The sequence below is a fragment of the Geotrypetes seraphini genome, chromosome 1, assembly GCF_902459505.1.
Source record: "Geotrypetes seraphini chromosome 1, aGeoSer1.1, whole genome shotgun sequence".
Lineage (NCBI taxonomy): Eukaryota > Metazoa > Chordata > Amphibia > Gymnophiona > Dermophiidae > Geotrypetes > Geotrypetes seraphini.
Window position 1 is genome coordinate 117,528,842 of NC_047084.1, and position 19,177 is coordinate 117,548,018.

At 44.8% G+C, this 19,177-nt stretch overlaps 1 protein-coding gene across 1 annotated transcript in view; it reads right to left on the bottom strand.

Annotated features, from left to right (window-relative positions):
- Window positions 1–19,177, bottom strand: part of LOC117366660 — an 89,557-nt gene that overhangs the window by 60,194 nt on the left and 10,186 nt on the right. Inside the window, exons 2-4 of the mRNA XM_033958307.1 lie at window positions 16,701–17,030; window positions 8,343–8,457; window positions 760–872 (exon numbers count right to left, since the gene is read on the bottom strand). Coding sequence (XP_033814198.1) covers window positions 760–872; window positions 8,343–8,457; window positions 16,701–17,030 — 558 coding nt within the window. The remainder of the gene's footprint in view (window positions 1–759; window positions 873–8,342; window positions 8,458–16,700; window positions 17,031–19,177) is intronic.

Here is a 19,177-nt window from a genome sequence, read left to right on the forward strand (position 1 = left end):
CCCCTGCCAAGTGGTTTGGCAAGGGGAGTAGGACCTCTCCCAGCCACCCCCATGCCCAGGAGCTGCAGCCACCTTCACTACGGCAGCGGGGAGCCAAGAAGGGGGAGGTGCAGGATTCTGGCCTGATCCGCCCCGCCCCCGAGGTCCTTCCCTTCACCAGACCCAGCTCAGGTGGGGGCAGGGCAGAACACAGCTGGGAGCCAGAGAGCCATCCCGCTCATCACTCGGGCGGCTGCACAAAGGCAACAAAAAGTGAAACACTGCAGCTCCCCAGAAGCAGCAACTTGGCCGCCGGCTCTCCCTCTTCTGGAGCTCATCACGTAGGCAGTAAGCTCAACACAGGCACACATTGGTTCAGTTGCAGCACAATGGGCCAATCAAAAACGACCTTAGAACTCTGAGGTTGTTTGTGATTGGCCCATTGTGCTGCAGCTGAACCAATGTGCTGAGCTTACTGCCTACGTGATGAGCTCCTTGCCTATGTGACATGCTGCTGATTCGTTGGAAGCTCAGCCCAGCGCCGGACCAGAAATAAATATTGATAAGAGGAAAGATAGGAAAGACCCCAGAGAAAACATCATGCCTACATTTTTTTAAAAACAACTTAAATTGTGTTTAAACGGCCTTTTCTACTTAAGTTAGAAACTAGTAGGGCGCTTACCAGCATCTAACTTAAGATGTAATTTATAGAATATAGGCATTAATGTATTATTTAAAAACATCGAACTCATGTAGGCATTTTAATAACATTTTCCTTACCCTTCTTTCTTCTCCATCTCCTGATTAATATCACCATAGCAAGAGTGAACAACAGCAGAAGGAAGAGGATAACGGACGTGAGAATATAGAAAATATTCTCTGAAGAAGCATCCCTGCAAGAGAAAGATACAGACTGGTCTGTTCTATGTCCTCTGTAGCATGAGAGCGAGAGGTTCTGGGCATCGCTTTCATGGACTCCACTTTGGGTCATGTTACCCTTTTTCAGTCCACTTCAAATTTGCCTTTTTTTAAAGTGTTTTCCTTGACTTGTTGCCACTCTGACTTTATTTCTCTTCATCCTTCCTCCTCCTGCTAACTCTTCTCCTGCCCTCCGCCTCTCTCTTAGTGCTGCCCGATTCACAATTTGAATCGATTCACCGATTCACTTCGGGTGAATTGATTCGAATTGATTTACAACAACAAAAAATCGGCCTCCTGATTCGGTGACTGACCCTTCCCCTTCGCCCCTAAAGCAGGAGCAGCAGCGCTGCCTCTTGTTGGCCAGCTGCTGTCGCTCCTGCTTTTCAGGGGGAGTGGATAAATTGATGCTGGGAGGCCAGGGGGAACATGCAGGCCTTCCAGGGGGGTGCAGTTCTTCGGGGGGGGGGGGGGGGAGGATGGTACAGGCCCTCAGGGGGGACAGGCAGGCCTTCAGGGGTGGGGTGTAGACCTTCATGGAGGAAGGCAGGCCTTCAGGGGTGGGGTGTAGGCCTTCAGGGGGGACAGGCAGGCCTTCAGGAGTGGGGTATAGGCCTTTAGGGGGGTGCAGGCCTTCATGGGAGTGGGCCCTGGTGTAAAAGTATATGGAGGGAGGGAGGGAAAGGGGGGGTTCAAAGAGATGTGCATATGCCGGACTTGGGGGAAGAAATAATAGGTCTAAACAGAGGAGAGGGAGAGAGATGGTGGACAATGGGATTTAGGGATGAAAGGAACAGAAAGGGTGAGATGGTGGACCCTGGGGTGGTGGGGAAGGAGGGAGAGATTGCTGGATGAAAGGGTAGTTAAGAAAAGGTGGATCTGTGGAGGGAGATGAAAAAAAGGAAAGATACCAGACTTCCTGGGGAGGGAAGGGAAATGGAAAGGGAGGACAGAGTTGGTAGATGGATGGTTAGCATGCAGAAAGAAGAAAGAAGAAGACCCTGGCAAGCAAGTTATCAGAAGACAACCAGAGCCTGGGACCAACAAGATTTGAATAATGACCAGACAACAAAAGGTAGAAAAACTAATTTTATTTTCTGTTTAGTGATTACAATGTCAGATTTGAAACGTGTATCCTGCCAGAGCTGGTGTTAGACCACAAATGTGAGTTAGGATTTAACAAAGAGAGGAAAAGTCTTTTTTGTTTGTTTATTTTGTTTACACCACAGCGCCAGTGTGGTTAGGAGAAGGCAAAGGATGGTCCACTCTGGGCGTGGTCTATGTGTCCTCCTCTCCGCGCCCTCTGCTGTGCGCGTGCGCCCTGTACCGCTTTCATTTTTCCTGCATGAGCTGCATTACAAACTTGCTGCCTGCGTAGGTGTCGCCTCTCTCTGACATTACTTCCAGGCCTCAACTAATCTAATCTTCAATTTAGATACCAGATCATCTCCCCAAGGAGCTCGACTCGGTTTACAATTCATTAAAAAAGAAGACTAACAAATTGATAGACTTTGAAGTAAAAATGCTATTAGTTAAGATTAGGTACTAAGGGCTAGATTCACAAAGCAAACCGATCATGTGCCGAATGGTTTGCGACTCCTTAGCAACCAAATTCCCCTCCGGCCCGATTCACTTACCTCTCTGCCGACCATCCTCCGATCTGTGCTTGCAAATGAGGGGAAGGACATTCAATAGTAAGGAAGGCAGCGATTCACAAACCAAAATTCTCGATTCGACTGGGCTGGCCGATCAACTCAAGAAGTGACTGCTGGGGACCAGTCGCACACCTCTCTACCGACTCTCCTGCTCCATTGCTGCCCTGCTTTCTGCTGCCCCGATCTCGCTGCCTGCTCCAGGGCCTGCAGAAGCCCTGGGGCAGGGAGGAGAGCAGTGCCTGTTGGCTTCCTGACTTCCAATTATGCTGCATCTAGCAGAAATCAGTATTAGCAGCCTTCCCTGCAGTGCAAGCCCGTGGGTTTAAAGCGGGGCCGCACAGCAGGGAAGTAGGGAAGAGGCTGCCGCCGGCGGAGATAGGAGCAGGAGAGTTGGGCTCGAAAAAAATCCCAGTAAAAAAAAAAGGACACAAAATGCATGCGCAGACCATTTGCAGGGAAAGCAGATGGTCTACGCATGCACGGGGATCGCACACCAGCGATCCGAGCAGGCAGATGGGGGCATTCCTCCGATCACCTCCATCTGCATATTTTTCTTTTATGAATTTGTCAGACCCGCCCGGATCGAGCCCGATCGGGCAGGTTAGTGAATCTGGCCCTAAATTACTCACATTAGTTGAAAATCTTGGGTGACTATTGTGAAATCAACCAGGTTTTAAAACTTTTTCGGAATTGATTTAATTGGCCTAATAGCCTTAGGGAATCTGGAATTCCATTCCAAATTCCCACCAATTTAAATGTGATAGATTTACTAAAGCTTCCCAGGACATTTAACTCCTTTCAAAAAAGGAAATTTATAATTTCTTGTGGTCCTTAAATAAGAAGATCTGGAAGAGTTCCAACTAAGAGGACTCAGAGGGTCGAATATTCCATAAAGGAGTTTGGAACCCACACATGCACGCTTAAATTGTATCCTATAACAGACCGGAAGCCAATGAAGTTTTTTCAACAGGAGATACATGATCATATTTTCTCTTTCCAAAAATGTGTTTGGCAGCCGTGTTCTGTATCAACTGGAGACGATCCTATTCAACATCTTTATAAGAGACTTGGCAGAAGGGCTTCGAGGTAAAATAACATTATTCGCCGATGACGCCAAACTGAGTAATGTAGTGGGCAAATGCACAACAGACGAAGATTCAGTGCCCGACAACATGATGCACGACCTACTCCTACTGGAGCGATGGTCTAGGACATGGCAACTCAACTTCAATGCCAAAAAATGCAAAGTTATGCACCTGGGCAGCCAGAATCCATGCAAGTCTTATACCCTTAATGGCGAGATCCTAGCAAAAACGGTAGCAGAACGAGACTTGGGGGTAATCGTCTGTGAGGACATGAAGTCTGCCAATCAAGTGGAGCAGGCTTCGTCCAAGGCAAGACAAATCATGGGCTGCATACGAAGGGGTTTCGTCAGTCGTAAGGCGGAAGTCATTATGCCATTGTATAGATCCATGGTGAGGCCCCACCTGGAATACTGTGTGCAATTCTGGAGGCCGCATTATCGCAAGGATGTGCTGAGACTGGAGTCGGTGCAAAGAATGGCCACCCGGATGGTCTCAGGACTCAAGGATCTACCATACGAAAAACGGCTTGACAAATTACAGCTATACTCGCTCGAGGAGCGCAGAGAGAGGGGGGACATGATCGAGACGTTCAAGTATCTTACGGGCCGCATCGAGGCGGAGGAAGATATCTTCTTTTTCAAGGGTCCCACGACAACAAGAGGGCATCCGTTGAAAATCAGGGGCGGGAAACTACGAGGTGACACCAGGAAATTATTTTTCACTGAAAGAGTGGTTGATCGCTGGAATAGTCTTCCACTACAGGTGATTGAGGCCAGCAGCGTGCCTGATTTTAAGGCCAAATGGGATCGGCACATGGGATCTCTTCACAGGGCAAAGGTAGGGGAGGGACATTAAGGTGGGCAGACTAGATGGGCCGTGGGCCCTTATCTGCCGTCTATTTCTATGTTTCTATGTTTCTATGTTTAATGCCCAGATAAACAGAGTACATTAGTCCAACTGGCCTCATGCCTAGGGAGTGACATCAGAGGGATAGCTGACAGGATGCGGGCAGCAAGTTCATGCTGATGCTCTCGCCTGGAAAATTAAAAAGGTACAGGGGAAGGGAAGGGGGGCATGTGCAAGGCAGGGGGGGGAAGGAGCAGAGGGGCGGAGAAGAGGGTGGGGGAGAGACACCACTTACCCCCGCCACATCACTGTGTCTACATCTCTCGTGCTCAGCACTGGAGGGACTGTTCCCAGAACTCCATTTATATTGCAAAAAAAAAGGAGAAAAGTAAACAGAGGAAGAGAAGCTTAACCACCATTCAGGTCTTGGGAATAGAACAGGGGGGATGGGTTGCCTGGGCGGCACCTGCGATCAGCTCAGCAGCCCAATTTGGAACTTATACCTTACACAGTGAGAGATTAGAGAAGCTGGGCTTCTTCTCCCTCAAAAAGAGGAGATTGAGAGGGGACTTGATTGAAACATTCAAGATAATGAAGGGAAAAGGCAGGTTGTTCACCCTCTCCAAGGTAGGGAGAACGAGAGGGCATTCTCTGAAGTTAAAAGGGGGATAGATTCTGTACGAACGTAAGGAAGTTCTTCTTCACCCAGAGAGTGATGGAAAACTGGAATGTTCTTCCGGAGGCTGTTATAAGGGAAAACACCCTCCAGGGACTCAAGACAAAGTAGATAAGGACAGGTTGTTCACCCTCTCCAAGGTAGGGAGAACGAGAGGGCGCACTCTAAAGTTAAAAGGGGATAGATTCTGTATGAACATAAGGAAGTTCTTCTTCACCTAGAGAGTGATGGAAAACTGGAATGTTCTTCCGGAGGCTGTTATAAGGGAAAACACCCTCCAGGGACTCAAGACAAAGTAGATAAGGACAGGTTGTTCACCCTCTCCCAGGTAGGGAGAACGAGAGGGCATTCTCTGAAGTTAAAAGGCATTCTCTGAACTGAAAATCTCCCTTTTAAAACGTACTGTCTCTTGGCAGCTCTGATATTGAGAGGGCTAAGGTCAAGGACTGAATTGTTCTCACTCCTTACAAAAATGAAAAATATTTCTCCCCCCATTACATGCCACAGGAGGTAGAAATGGTGGGGGCACCGGGCTACGTCAGCCTAAAGAAATAGCACATTTTCAATGCACGTTACTGTATATTCTGTGACTATCATTTAATTTTCTCACTCATTGTATACTAGGAGTGGCAGTGTTGGGGGAGGGGGAGAAGGGATGCTGCTCTCTCACAAACTCTGCGCGTTTCCTGGTTTGGCTCCATGGTTGAATCCCTTCTTTGCTCTTGGTAAAACTCTGCAACTACCTCCCAGGTCTCAACTCGGCTCCTTGAGCTGGAGGCTTGTTCCTTGGCTACCAGAGCAGTATCCCTCAGGCAGCCCAGAACAAAGTGGCTTAGTATGAGTGAATGCTCCTATGCCCTTAGTATGAGTGCATGTTCCTATCTCCCACTCAGAAAATAATCTTTGAGGTTTCAAACTGTGATCCTTGCTGGGCTTCCAAAGCTCAGGGTGATCATGTGGCAAAGAATCTGATGCAGACTCCTTAGCGGAGACTGAGAGGGGACATGATAGAAACTTATAAAATCATGAAAGGCATAGAGAAGGTGGAGAGGGACAGATTCTTTAGACTAGCAGGGACAACTAAAACAAGAGGTCATTCAGAAAAACTGAGAGGAGACAGATTCATAACGAATGCAAGGAGGTTCTTCTTCACTCAGAGGGTGGTGGACACCTGGAACGCGCTTCCCGGAGAGGTGATAGGACAGAGTACAATTCTGGGGTTCAAAAAGGGACTGGATGACTTCCTGGAAGCGAAGGGGATAACAGGGTACAGATAGAGGTTTACCTTACAGGACATTGAGCGAATAGGGTATGGATATTTTAGGTTAGGTAGGGAACACTTTCAGGTCATGGACCTGGGGGGCCGCCGCGGGAGCGGATTGCCGGGCACGATGGACCCCTGGTCTGACCCGGCAGAGGCAACGCTTATGTTCTTATGACTCTGGAGGCAGAAAGCGACCATTGGCCTTGACTGTGAGTGCCAGGGGAAGTGCCGTAGGGCTGCAAAAGGGGATGGGAAGCCAGTCCCAGAAAACAGGAAAATGGCTGGAGCCAGGTAGAGCAGGGAAATGATCCAAGCTGTGGTCAATAGGGGTCACAAATTGAAGATGAGTTAATTCTACAAACATAAAGAAGTCTTCCCTGTAGAGGAGAGTGAAAAGTGGAAATCAGTATTAATAATAATTTTTTTGTGAGTGTGTGGTTAAATCTTTATTGATGTTCAAACTTTGATAATTCAATACAATTGGTAAAACATAAATACTGCATGGAATGCACTAATAATAACTATATAATTATTACATTAAACAATCATTTACTCCCATCCTCATCTTAATTATTAATACAATAATACATATGATGTGATTTCAATATTATAATTAAATATTTTAACTCCTCAACGTATATTTCCCTCCCTGGATGTGTAAAGAAATAATAATAATAATAACTTTATTTTTATATACCGCAATACCACAAGTTCAGAGCGGTTTACGGAGGAAGAGACTGTACACAGACAGCGATGTTACAGAAAAGGACTTTCAAATTACATTAGCAAGCCAAGAATAGTCAGGATTTATCCGGAAGCATTTCAAAGATACAAGACAGGAAAGGGTTGGGTGAGCCACATCTGCATCGAATAGCAGCTGGTTGGGAAAAGTGCATTGGAGCTTGCTGGGGAGTGGAGGGGAATAGAAGGCTGGGTCAAAGGAACATGAGAGTAGAGCAGGAAGAGAGCTATTAAACGTCCTGCCCCCTAATAAAACACATCAAATTATACCCATGCAGGAGAAGTAGGAAGGTGGGAAAGGACCAGGAGGAGTGAAGGGAAAGAAGAAATGGGGGGAACAGAGTAAGGTATAGAACAGTGGTCTCAAACTCGCGGCCCGCCAGGTACTATTTTCAGGCCCTCGGTTTGTTTATCATAATCAGAAAAGTAAAATAAAACAGTTTCTTGATCATATGACTCTTTAGCTATAAATTACAATATTATTATCAAGACTTAGCCAAAAGGAAAGATTTATAAACTCTAAAATTGTCATTTCTTTAATAAGACATGAACTATTTTTTCTGAGACCCTCCAAGTACCTACAAATCCCAAATATGGTCCTGCAAAGGGTTTGAGTTGGAGACCACTGGTCTAGATGGACTGAGGGACTGGTTGGAGAAAAGCGCTATGAATGGCTTGAGTATGCTGACAAACTGCAAGGGGGAGGACCCTAACTTTTGATATGTCCACATTACCTGCCCTACTCTTGACATTTTGACGAGGGGAAATTTCTTGTGAGTTACAAGTTGAGCCCCCCCAATCATTTTCAAAAGTTGGCCTCTACACACATTGTCAGACACTCTTGTAGGACCTCTCTCAGCTGATATTAGCAGACAGTTATTGTTTCCATCCACGACAGAACATGGCCTATCAATCCCACCTCTGAATGAATGTCTGTCTATCTTGGGGGGGGGGGGGGAGACGGATGGCAGAAGGTCCCCTTCCTATGATGAAACCAACTGGGGTCCCTAATTGATGATGTGGCAGCTGAAGTTTGATGTGCTGGTCACCCCATGCTCTGGTGCTCATATCGCCCTCCCTTTTTGCTGGCCCTAAATAAAGTTCTAAAGATAGGATTTTGGATCTGAAAATGTCTGTTTTACGAAGGTGTAGCTCACCGTTGGAAATGTGTCTTTTACCTGTTAGTAGGGATATTGCTGTAGGGAGCAGTGAGAGTGGGTCTCGTTTCTGCTGACGAGGTCCCTGTACCTGTGAGCTCTCTTATTGTGGTCACTGATGTCGAGGTAGAAGAACCTGCAAAGACATGAAAGGGGCAGTTGTATAACAGGACACCTCCGTTTAAGGACCCCGAGGACACACAGTAGGAAACTATTCTATGAGGGATCTTCAAAAGGTTTCTCCACGTTTATTTTTTTTTTTTAAAACACGAGCTACTGTATTTATTAAATATCTGAAATGCAAACCACATCACTTTTCCACATAATTACCCTGTTTTGCCTGACTGACTAGTCATGTGATATTCTACAACACGCCCTCTTACGACTTCTCCCGCTCCAATCAATTCTCGCGAAAATATGAAAGTGCGGAAACTCTTTGAAGGACCCTCGTATAATACAGGGATGCAGAAGTTCAGGCCTTGAGGGCCAGGTTTTCAGGTTATCCCTAATGAATATGCATCTTATTACAGAGAAGCTATTTAGAAAATATAATCATTCATCAAAATATTTTTCTTTATTAGACCAACTATTCCTTATTATACAAAAATAATTATATAGACGTACATACAAAACCAATAAAATCTCACACTCCCGTGGAACCCACTTCCATCAAAGAATATCAATGCTCGTTGTACAAGCTTGCTCTGAATATCAGCTGAACAAGCGAGATTACTGTCCTTGTCTCCAAGGTTCCTTCTCTCCAAATCTTTTGGCGATCGTGCTTCAACAAATCTCACTCCATATGGTTAGTAGCTCTTGATTTAGATTTTAAACAGTCCAGCCCGACACAGAACTGTGTTTCGCAATCAAGCGTCTTCAGGAGCCGTGGCTGGAAAGGACACCCACATCAGTCTAAACATCCCAAAATGTAATATAATATCACATCACTTATCCTAATAAACAAGTATTCACTATCTTAACATTTTTAATGAATATGCATGAGATAGGTTTGCACACAATTGAGACAGTAGTCAAGCAGATCCTAGCTCGTGCATATTCAGTAGGGATATCCTGGAAAACTGGCCTGTTTGTGGCGCTCAAAGGCTGAAAGCTTACATCCCTGCTATAATGGAACATGGACACCTGAGATACATTATAGAATACTAGTGCAACCAAAATTGGCACACCTAACATTCATATGCTCACGGTTATACCAACTGTAGACCTGGGGCAAGGTATTAATATTAATATAGAACCAAATCTTTTCCAGAGAAGAGAAAATGGTAAAACCAGAGGGCATAATTTGAGGTTGTGGGGAGGAAGACTCAGGAGCAATGTTAGGAAATTCTTTTTCATAGAGAGGGTGGTAGATGCCTGGAATTCCCTCCTGAAAGAAGTGGTGGAGAGGAAAACTGTGATGGAATTCAAAAAAGCGTGGGATAAACATAGAGGATCTCTAATTAGAAAACGAAGGATGTAAATTAAAGAATTAAGGCTGGTACTGGACAGACTTGTACAGTCTATGTCCCATATGTGATGATTTGGTGTAGGATTGGGCTGGGAAGGACATCAATGGGAACTCCACTAACTTGGAACATGAGGATGTTACTGGCCAGACTTTAGGGTAGAATTCCTGCAAACAGGATGGTTGGATAGGCTGGAGTGAGCTTGGATGGCGACTTCAGCATTTGGAACCCAGGACAAGACCAGGTGGACTTTACAGTCTATGACCCAGAAATATCACAAGAAGAGACAAGTTAATTTAATCATGTATATTTAATGGACAGACTGGATGGACTGTTCAGGTCTTTATCTGCCGTCATTTACTATGTTACCTGCAGAAACTCAGAGTAGCAACATTCCAGAGCTGAGATTGTGATGTCATAATGCCTCATTCCACCAATGTTTAAGAGCCAACCTCAGCAGTGATGTCACAATGGCTTGATTAGACGGCAACTTCAGCATTTGGAACCCAGGACAAGACCAGGTGGACTTTACAGTCTATAACCCAGAAATATCAAAGAAGAGACAAGTTAATTTAATCATGTATTTTTAATGGACAGACTGGATGGACCGTTCAGGTCTTTGTCTGCTGGCATTTACTATGTTACTGTGTATGTATGAGATAAATTTCCATGCAAATTTATCTCAGTCATATTCATTGAGGAAATCCTGACTGCATTGCACCCCTTAAGGACCAAGTCTAGCCACTCCTGTTCTAAACCTAGTCCTTGGGTATATCCAGCCACCCAGTTTTCAGGATATCTACATGAATATGCATGAGATATATTTGCATGCACTGCCTCCTTGGTATGCAAATTTATCTTCACTGTGGATAACCTGAAAATACAACTGGCTGAGTGTGTCCTGAGGACTGGGTTGAAGAAGATTATTAACCCTATGTCTTATACCCATGTCAAAGGTCATTCATTTGATTTTATTGAAATTTTAGCTAAAGGAGAAGGATATTCATTGGTTGGTCATTTAGATTGGAGACCAATTGTTTGGTCAAATTATTATCTTTTACATTTTTTTCTTAAAATCCACATATCAATAAGAATTAAAATCGTTTTCACAAATCAACAGTGAGAATGGGAAAAATTGATCCTAAAGCATTTTGGAATGAAGTTGATAGGCATTTATTGATTGATTGGGATTTGTTAACCGCCTTTATCTTTTACAATTCCCCTCCCCCTTGTTGCCCATCCTTTTATCCATAAGCCCCTTTCCCTTATCCTGCTATCTGTTTACCTCCTTTTTCTTCTTCCCTCTCATCCTAATATCTCTTGCCCTCCTGTTGCCATAGCCCCTCTTTCTAACCTAACCTCATCCCACACCCCCCTCTCTCTCTGCCCCATCCCTTCACTCTTCCCTTCTTGTGCCTTAAACCTCTTACTCTGCTCACCCAGCTTTTCCCCCCTGCACTACCCTGCTTGCCCTGGATCGGTAGCATGCAATGTTGCTACTATTTGGGTTTCTGTCAGGTGATTTGTGACCTGGATTAACCACCGTGAAGATGGGCTACTGAGCTAGATGGACCACTGTTCTGACCCAGTAGGGCAATTCTTATGTTCTTATGAAGCCATTGTGACATCACTGATGAGTTTGGCTCTTAGGCATTGGTGGAATGAGGCATTATGACATCACAATCTCAGCTCTGGAATGCTGCAACCATCTGTGTTTCTGCCAGATACCTGTGACCTGGGTTGGCCACTGTGGAAACATGAAAATGGACTAGATGGACCATGATCTGACCCAATGTAGCTGTTCTTATTTATTTTTCCCCCCATTCTGCCCTGACCCCATCTCTCTTTCCCTCTTAGCACCCTAAACTTTCCCTTCTGGTCCCCCTTTTGTCCCCATTTCTTCTCTCTTTTCATTCAAAAGCCCACTCATGTCTTCGTGTCCCACTGCCCGCACAGCTTCCCTCTTTCTCCCCTCTCTCTCTCTGCCTCCCACCTGTGCAGGCCAAAAAAGTAATAGAAAAAACTACAAAAAAGCCAGATCTACCATGCTAGAACTAATTTCTAAAATAAGGCCTTAGGTACAAAAAGGCAGTGCCCCAAATATTGCAACATCAGTACATCTGTTGGTAAAAGTGAACAAGTCAAATTACCACAATAAGTCATGGAGGAATAGCCCTAGTGGGTAGAGCACTAGGCAGACAAGCAGCAAAGCCTAGTTCCCCTCTGAAATTCTTAACAAATGTATGTTATATTGTAATTCGCTGCTTTTTAAGATTCTGCATACTGTAATTTCACTGACTATCTGCATATTGTAACTCACTGATTGTCCAGCTCTCTTCAATGTGAACCGCCTAGAAGTGGCACGATTATGGCGGTATAGAAGAATAAAGTTATTATTATTATTATTAAATGCTGCTAACAGTTGTTGTCACTTGACCCTCCATTATCTCAGCCTGTTAAGTCCTCTGGGGGCAGGGAAATACCCACTGTACCTGAAAGTAACTCACCTTGAGATACTGCTGAAAAGGTGTGAACTAAAAGCAAATTAACGATGATAGAAAATTCCTACAAACGGCAAACCTGGCCTCGGTCATACCCAGATACCAAATACAGACTGAGTGACCGCAAACTAGACAGAAATCAAGCTGACACCCCAAGAAGCTTTTCTCCCTGTACTACTCATCATTTCTAAAGTGCTAAAAAGCGTACGCAGAGCTGTACATGTAATAGATGGTCCCTTCTCAGAAGAGCTTACAGTCTAATTTAGACAGAGAAACAGAATATATAAGGGTTGGGAGTTTCTCACAGAGAGAATGGTAAGATGAGCTCAGGTAGCTTATGGTGAGTAGGAATTGGAAGTTAAAAACAGCCTCGGAAAAGTGAGCTTTTAGCTTGGATTTGAATACTGCTGGAGATGGAGCTTGACGTAATGACTCAGGCAGTCTGTTCCAGGCATATAGAACAGCAAGATAGAAGGGATGGAGTCTGGAGTTGGTAGAGAGACTTACCCAATGGACAGAGTTTGCGGGAGGGAGCATAGGGGGGGGTGGATAAGTGAGGAGAGATGAGCTGCTGTGTGAATGCACCTATAGGTCAGTAAGAGGAGTTTGAACTGTAAAAATCACTGATGTAATGAATTTGGAAATGGACAGGGAGCCAATGAAGTGATATGAGTATGGCAACTTTTGGATGGATTGAAAAAGAGAGAGATGTCTGAGCCGAAGACCTGAGAGAAGCAAGTTGCAGTAATCTAAGTGAGAGGTGATGAGAGGGGATAAGGGTTTGGTAATATTATAGAAGAAGAAGCATCAGGTTTTAGCAGTTTGCTGGATCTGAGCAGAGAAGGAGTGAGATGAGTCAAAGAGGCTAAATACACAGATAACAAATATTAGGGACTGTGGGGTTGTTTTTTTTTTTTTTTTTGGAGAGAGGAGCAATCAGTCAATTGTCCTTGACCAGCTGGCCAGAGAGGGACCCATGCCTGCTTGAGCCTGGTAGTAGACATTAGGGTCCCCTCCCAAACTTCTGCCCTGGCCCCAAAGCATATCTAATACCAGCATTGCTAGTGTTATCTGGTCATTTTATTTTTCTAATTGTGTTGGTCCCAGCCTTTGGTTTCTGCTTTCTTCTGTCTTTTCTTAACCTTCCTGTCCATTTGATATTTCTTTTCTCTCCATGTCCATCATCTATCTCTCCTCTGTGTCTCTATCTTGCCCCCCAATTCAGCATCTCCCTTCATGTCTACAGGCAACTCCAGACTCCGTCCCTTCTATCTTGCTGCATCAGATGCCTGGAACCAACTGCCTGACCCAATACATCAGGCTCCGTCTCTGGCAGTATCCAAATTCAGATTCAATGCCTACTTCTTTGACGATACATAACATAAAAAATTCACTTATACAGTCAAACTGCAGTTTGCGAGTGTTTTGCAAGACGAGCAAAACATTCTCGCAAATCGTGCCTCACATACCGAGCGTTGACGCGATTTGCGAGCCACCCCCCCCCCCCCGCAAACTGGTATGGCCCCCCCAACCCCTCTCGGCCCTCCCCCTGCGATCCAGCATCCTACACCCACGAGCCCAAAAACAATATGTTACCCCGATCTGGCACCAGCACCAACGCACAGGACGTGCCGGTGCCCAAAGATCCTGCCTCTTGCTTGGGCTGGGCCTTGAGCATCTGCACATGCTCAAGGCCTTCTGGCTCCCGCTTTCGCCGAGATTCTCGGAGATGCTCAAGGCCCAGCCCAGGCAAGAGGCAGGATCTTTGGGCACCGGCATGTCCTGTGCGTTGGTGCTGGTGCCGGTGCCAGATTAGGGTAAGGGACTGTGTTAGGGCGGGTGGGGGATTCCAGATCGTGGGGGAGCGACACGAGCGCAGGAGGGGGGTGATGACGGTTCGGGGGGGGGCAATGCTAGTTCTCGAGGGGGGGGTTGTGGGGGGACATGCCGGTTCTCAGGAGGGAGGATGGAGCAGCACCGGTGGCCTCGGGTGGAGGGTGGGAGAACAAATCAAGCGAGTTTCCCTTACTTCCTATGGGGAAACTCGCTTTGATATATGAGTCAATTGGTTTACGAGTATGCTTCTGGAACAAATTATGCTCGTAAACCAAGGTTCCACTGTATAGTGCAGAAACCTCTCAGTTCAACGCAGTTAACAACAATCAAGAGACTGTAGAAGCCCAGTGTAGTATAATCCCATTCAGAAAAATTGTCACATAAGGAGGTCTTTAGCATTTTTCTAAAGGAAAGATGGGAGTTGGCGTTTGTTATCAGGACAGAAAAGGGTTTATACCATGATCCAGCTTGAAAATCTTTTCTATATGCACCTTTTACATTAGGAAATGTAAATAATCTAAAACCCCAAGAAAAGCGTTTTATATCAGTGAATGGAATCCACCTAAGCATTTTAGGTCAGTAAATTTAAAGTAATCAATAATATAATCAGGTATCAGGCCAAACAATGTCTTGTAATAAGTTTTCCTAACTTGTGCATTCATTTGAGCATCGAGTGATAGGTTTTGGTCTACATAAACCCCTAAAATTTTTATAACTGGCATAATAGAACATGTAATGCTATTCTCTGTGATTTTAGTTTTATCTGGGCTGAGTTGGAGTTTAAAGTCCTTAATCCAGGAGTCCACTGTCTGGATTATAGAAGAGATAAATAGAGTATCTGCTGATAAAGATAGGATTGGGACTACGATTGTTATATCGTCCGCAAGCACCTGTATTTGTCTTACCATTCCCTCTGTAATTCCCCCCACCTGAGCACTGTGTATCGATGCAACTTCTTGTTCAGTTTCTCTGTCTTGACTAGATAAGCTCTTTTGAGCAGGGACTGTCTCTTCTATACTTTGATGTACAGCACTGTATATGTCTAGTAGCGCTATAGAAATGATTATTAGTAGCATGGGATGTTGCTACTCTTTGGGGATTCTAAGCAATAACAAAATTCCAGAATCTCAAAGGACAATAACATTCTAGAATCCTGAATCGATACGTCAGGCTCCATCTCAGGCAGTCTTCAAATCTAGACTCAAAGCCCACTTCGTTGAAGCTACTTCAATTCCAAACTCCAACCCACCTGCTAAGCACCAATATCTGTCTTATCATTTCCTCTGTAATTCCTGCACAGTGTATCGATGCACCTTCTTGTCCAGTTTTTCTGTGTTGTCTAGATTGTAAGCTCTTTGGGGCAGGGACTGTCTCTATGTTTTGATGTACAGCACTGCATATGTCTAGTAGCATTATAAAAATGATTAGTAGTAGTACTTGCCCCTCTATGTCCAGCATCATCCTTCTGTCCTGGTCCCTAGGCTCTCCCATATCTAGCATCTCTATTTGGTGTCCTTATCTTGTCACCCATGCCAGCATCATCCCTCTGTGTCAGTGTCTAACCCCCTCCAGTGTCCTGCATCAACCCTGCGGCCCTGTCCCTATACGCCTCCATGTCCAGCATCACTCCTCTATCTACATCCCTCTCTCCCGTGTGACCATATCTTCCCCACTTGTCCAGTACAGCCCTTCTATGTTGATATTCTCCCCATGTCCAGCAGTGCTCCTCTGTATCCTCATCCTCTCTAGCATCGTCTCTCTAGGTCCCTGTCCCTATGTCCTCCATGTCCAGCATCACTCCTCTGTCTATATCCCTCTCTCCCATGTGACCATATTATCCCCACTTGTCCAGTGCAGCCCTTCTGTGCTGATATTCTCCCCATGTCCAGCAGTGCTCCTCTGTGTCCTCATCCTCTCTAGCATCGTCTCTCTAGGTCCCTGTCCCTATGCTCCTCCATGTCCAGCATCACTCCTCTGTCTATATCCCTCTCTCCGTGTGACCATATTTTCCCCACTTATCCAGTACAGCCCTTCTATGTTGATATTCTCCCCATGTCCAGCAGTGTTCCTCTGTGTCCTCATCCTCTCTAGCATCGTCTCTCTAGGTCCCTGTCCCTATGCTCCTCCATGTCCAGCATCACTCCTCTGTCTATATCCCTCTTTCCGTGTGACCATATTTTCCCCACTTGTCCAGTACAGCCCTTCTATGTTGATATTCTCCCCATGTCCAGCAGTGCTCCTCTGTGTCCTCATCCTCTCTAGCATCGCCTCTCTAGGTCCCTGTCCCTATGTTCCACACATGGCCAGCATCTTTCTTGTGTGCCAATCCCTCCCCATGTCCAGCTTTTCCTATCTTCTCTTCACATGGTCCAGCATCTCTTCATCTCTTTCCTGTCTACCAGCTCTACCCCCACTCAGCATCTTTCCTCCCACGTGTGTCCAGTATCTTTATTCACCTCAGCTACATAAACTGGATGAGGGTTGAGGATTTGGGCAGTTTATCTTTAGGATCCTATCTCCATCCACACTGACACCCAAGTATCATTATTATTAAGAAATGCTGGATCTGGACTCACCTGTAAGAACAGTGACAATCACGGGGTGCCCAATATCACTGAAGTATTTCTCTATCCCACACCAGTATGTCCCACTGTCTGCCTTGGTGAGACTCTCCATGGTCACTGTGAATGTGAGCGCTGTGCTGTTGTCCCTGATAGAGAGTCTGCCCTTTGTCATTATGCTGTTAGATTTTGTCTGAATAACGATCTTACAGGAATCCCATATCTTTCCTTTACACCAATATTTCTCGTTAGTCTTATAATCTTTGTGATACTGGCATTGCAGAGAGAGTGATCCTCCAAGATGACCCCTCACGTCCTTTGGACCGGACAGTCCCCAAGATCCTCCTATGAAGAGAACATGCAGAACAATGATAAATTGGACACAGTCATTCAGAAGATTTCATTTCATTTAATAAAACTTATTATTCCACTGTATTTGGCAAAAAGTCATTCAATGAGGTTTACAGTATGAAAGTTAAAGCAACATACAAGTCCTAACATGGAAGGCCATTTCCCACAACGTGTGCATACATCTCTACACGTGAAGAAACATTTCTTTGTGGGAGTAAGGCGTTATAGACCATTTTGAATTTACTAATAGGAAACGCTCTACGCGGGTTCACAGATATTTCCAAGTTTATTTGTTCTTTGATATACCATTTGTCAAAAACATACTTAAACGGTTTACAATTATCAGAGTACTGTTAAAATTAAAATTTTAAAATTAAAAAAGGAAAAAAAAAAGAAAAGTGTGTGTGTGGGGATGACAAGAATACTGGAATAAAAAGGGAAAAGTGGGAGATGGGAAGAGATTAAATACAATGGCAAAAATAAAATGCGAAAAAGGGAGGAAAGAAACAGGAGAGCATTAGGTTAGGGGATTTTTTTTTTGATTCGGTACTGCTATTTGAATTTTTCAAGGGATGTTTCTTGTCTGAGATCTTGATGGAAGGTTGTAAGGGATGAGTTTAGAAACGATTCTTTATCCGAATTCTGTCCAATCAGGCTGGCATACGGGATAAACATCTTAGTAATTTTATATTAACTTCCAACACTTAAATGTCTTTCAGATAATTCTTAAAAACATACTTGTTTGGTAAATGTTTTAACTAATGGATTGTGATTCACGGTGGATGTCCAGGATCCTTATTTTGTTAACCACACAGAACTGAGAGGCCGTTGCGGTTTACAAGTATTATGTTATGTTAGAGAGGAGGAGACCTAGTGGAGATAGAGAGGAAAGCGTTTGAGAGTGTAAGAGAGAATGAAAGGAGAGAGGCAGAGAGAGAGAGAGAGGTACAACAGCGGGAGCCTGTCCATCAGGAGGGAGCCCAACTACTTCCCCCAGGAAACAGGCTCTGCTTCCGCTACAGGTGGTACATCTTTAGGTTCCTAAATAATAGCTGTGAACAACTCAGATATATTGAAAACCAATGTATATGAAAACAACTCTTTCAATTGGAGACTGGTATAGTCGAACAATGTTATAGTAGTAAAATTCTGCAGAGGTAATGAGAAGCCAGTAAAGCTCTAAATTTGCTCAAAAGGAAGGAAAAAGCCTCAGAAAGGGCCCTCCCACCACCACAAAGGTGGATATAAAGGTGGTTGAGCGGTAACCTCACAGGCAAAACCTTCATTTAAAAGTGAGCATTATGAACATTTTAGCAAAAACTATGCTTCACATGTACAAAATTTCTGATAGAGGAAAAAATCCCACTCATCTTGGGGCTGATCGGCTTGTGGCTTGTGGTGGTGGGAGGGCCCTTTCTGAGGCTTTTTCCTTCCTTTTGAGCAAATTTAGAGCTTTACTGGCTTCTCATTACCTCTTCAGAATTTTACTACTATAACATTGTTCGACTATACCAGTTTCCAATTGAAAGAGTTGTTTTCACATCTTTAGGTTCCACCACCATCGGCCCCCCTCATTGCCCCCCTGAGGGCCTGGACAGTCATCTACAGCAGCCTGCGACACTCCCCACCCCCCCCAGACCAATGCTCATGTGCAAGCACCACACACAGCCAGGGTGTGTCTCCAAAACATACAAATGCTCATGACTTTATATTAGTATTTACAGATCGCTGATATGTCCCAGAAGGAGCTCAATGTGATTTACAGTTTAGAAGAGCCTGGCCATATCCAGGGATTATATTATTCCATTAGGGATCTTGAAGCAAAACAAAAGAAAGGCAAAGCTGATGTCTTGTCTTTAGATTTTATCTGAGTCATTTCTATCATCCTATTGCTTTTTCGGCTTCCACCGCACATTGGGCGGAAGGTTTCATTGTATTGTCTACGATGACATCCAGATCCTTTTCTTGGCTGCTAACCCCCAACGAGGTTCAACGAGGATAAGTGTAAAGTGATGCATGTCGGTAACAAAAATCTCATGCACGAATACAGGATGTCCAGGGCGGTACTTGGAGAGACCTGCCAGGAAAGAGACTTGGGAGTTCTGATTGACAAGTCGATGAAGACATCCACGCAATGCACA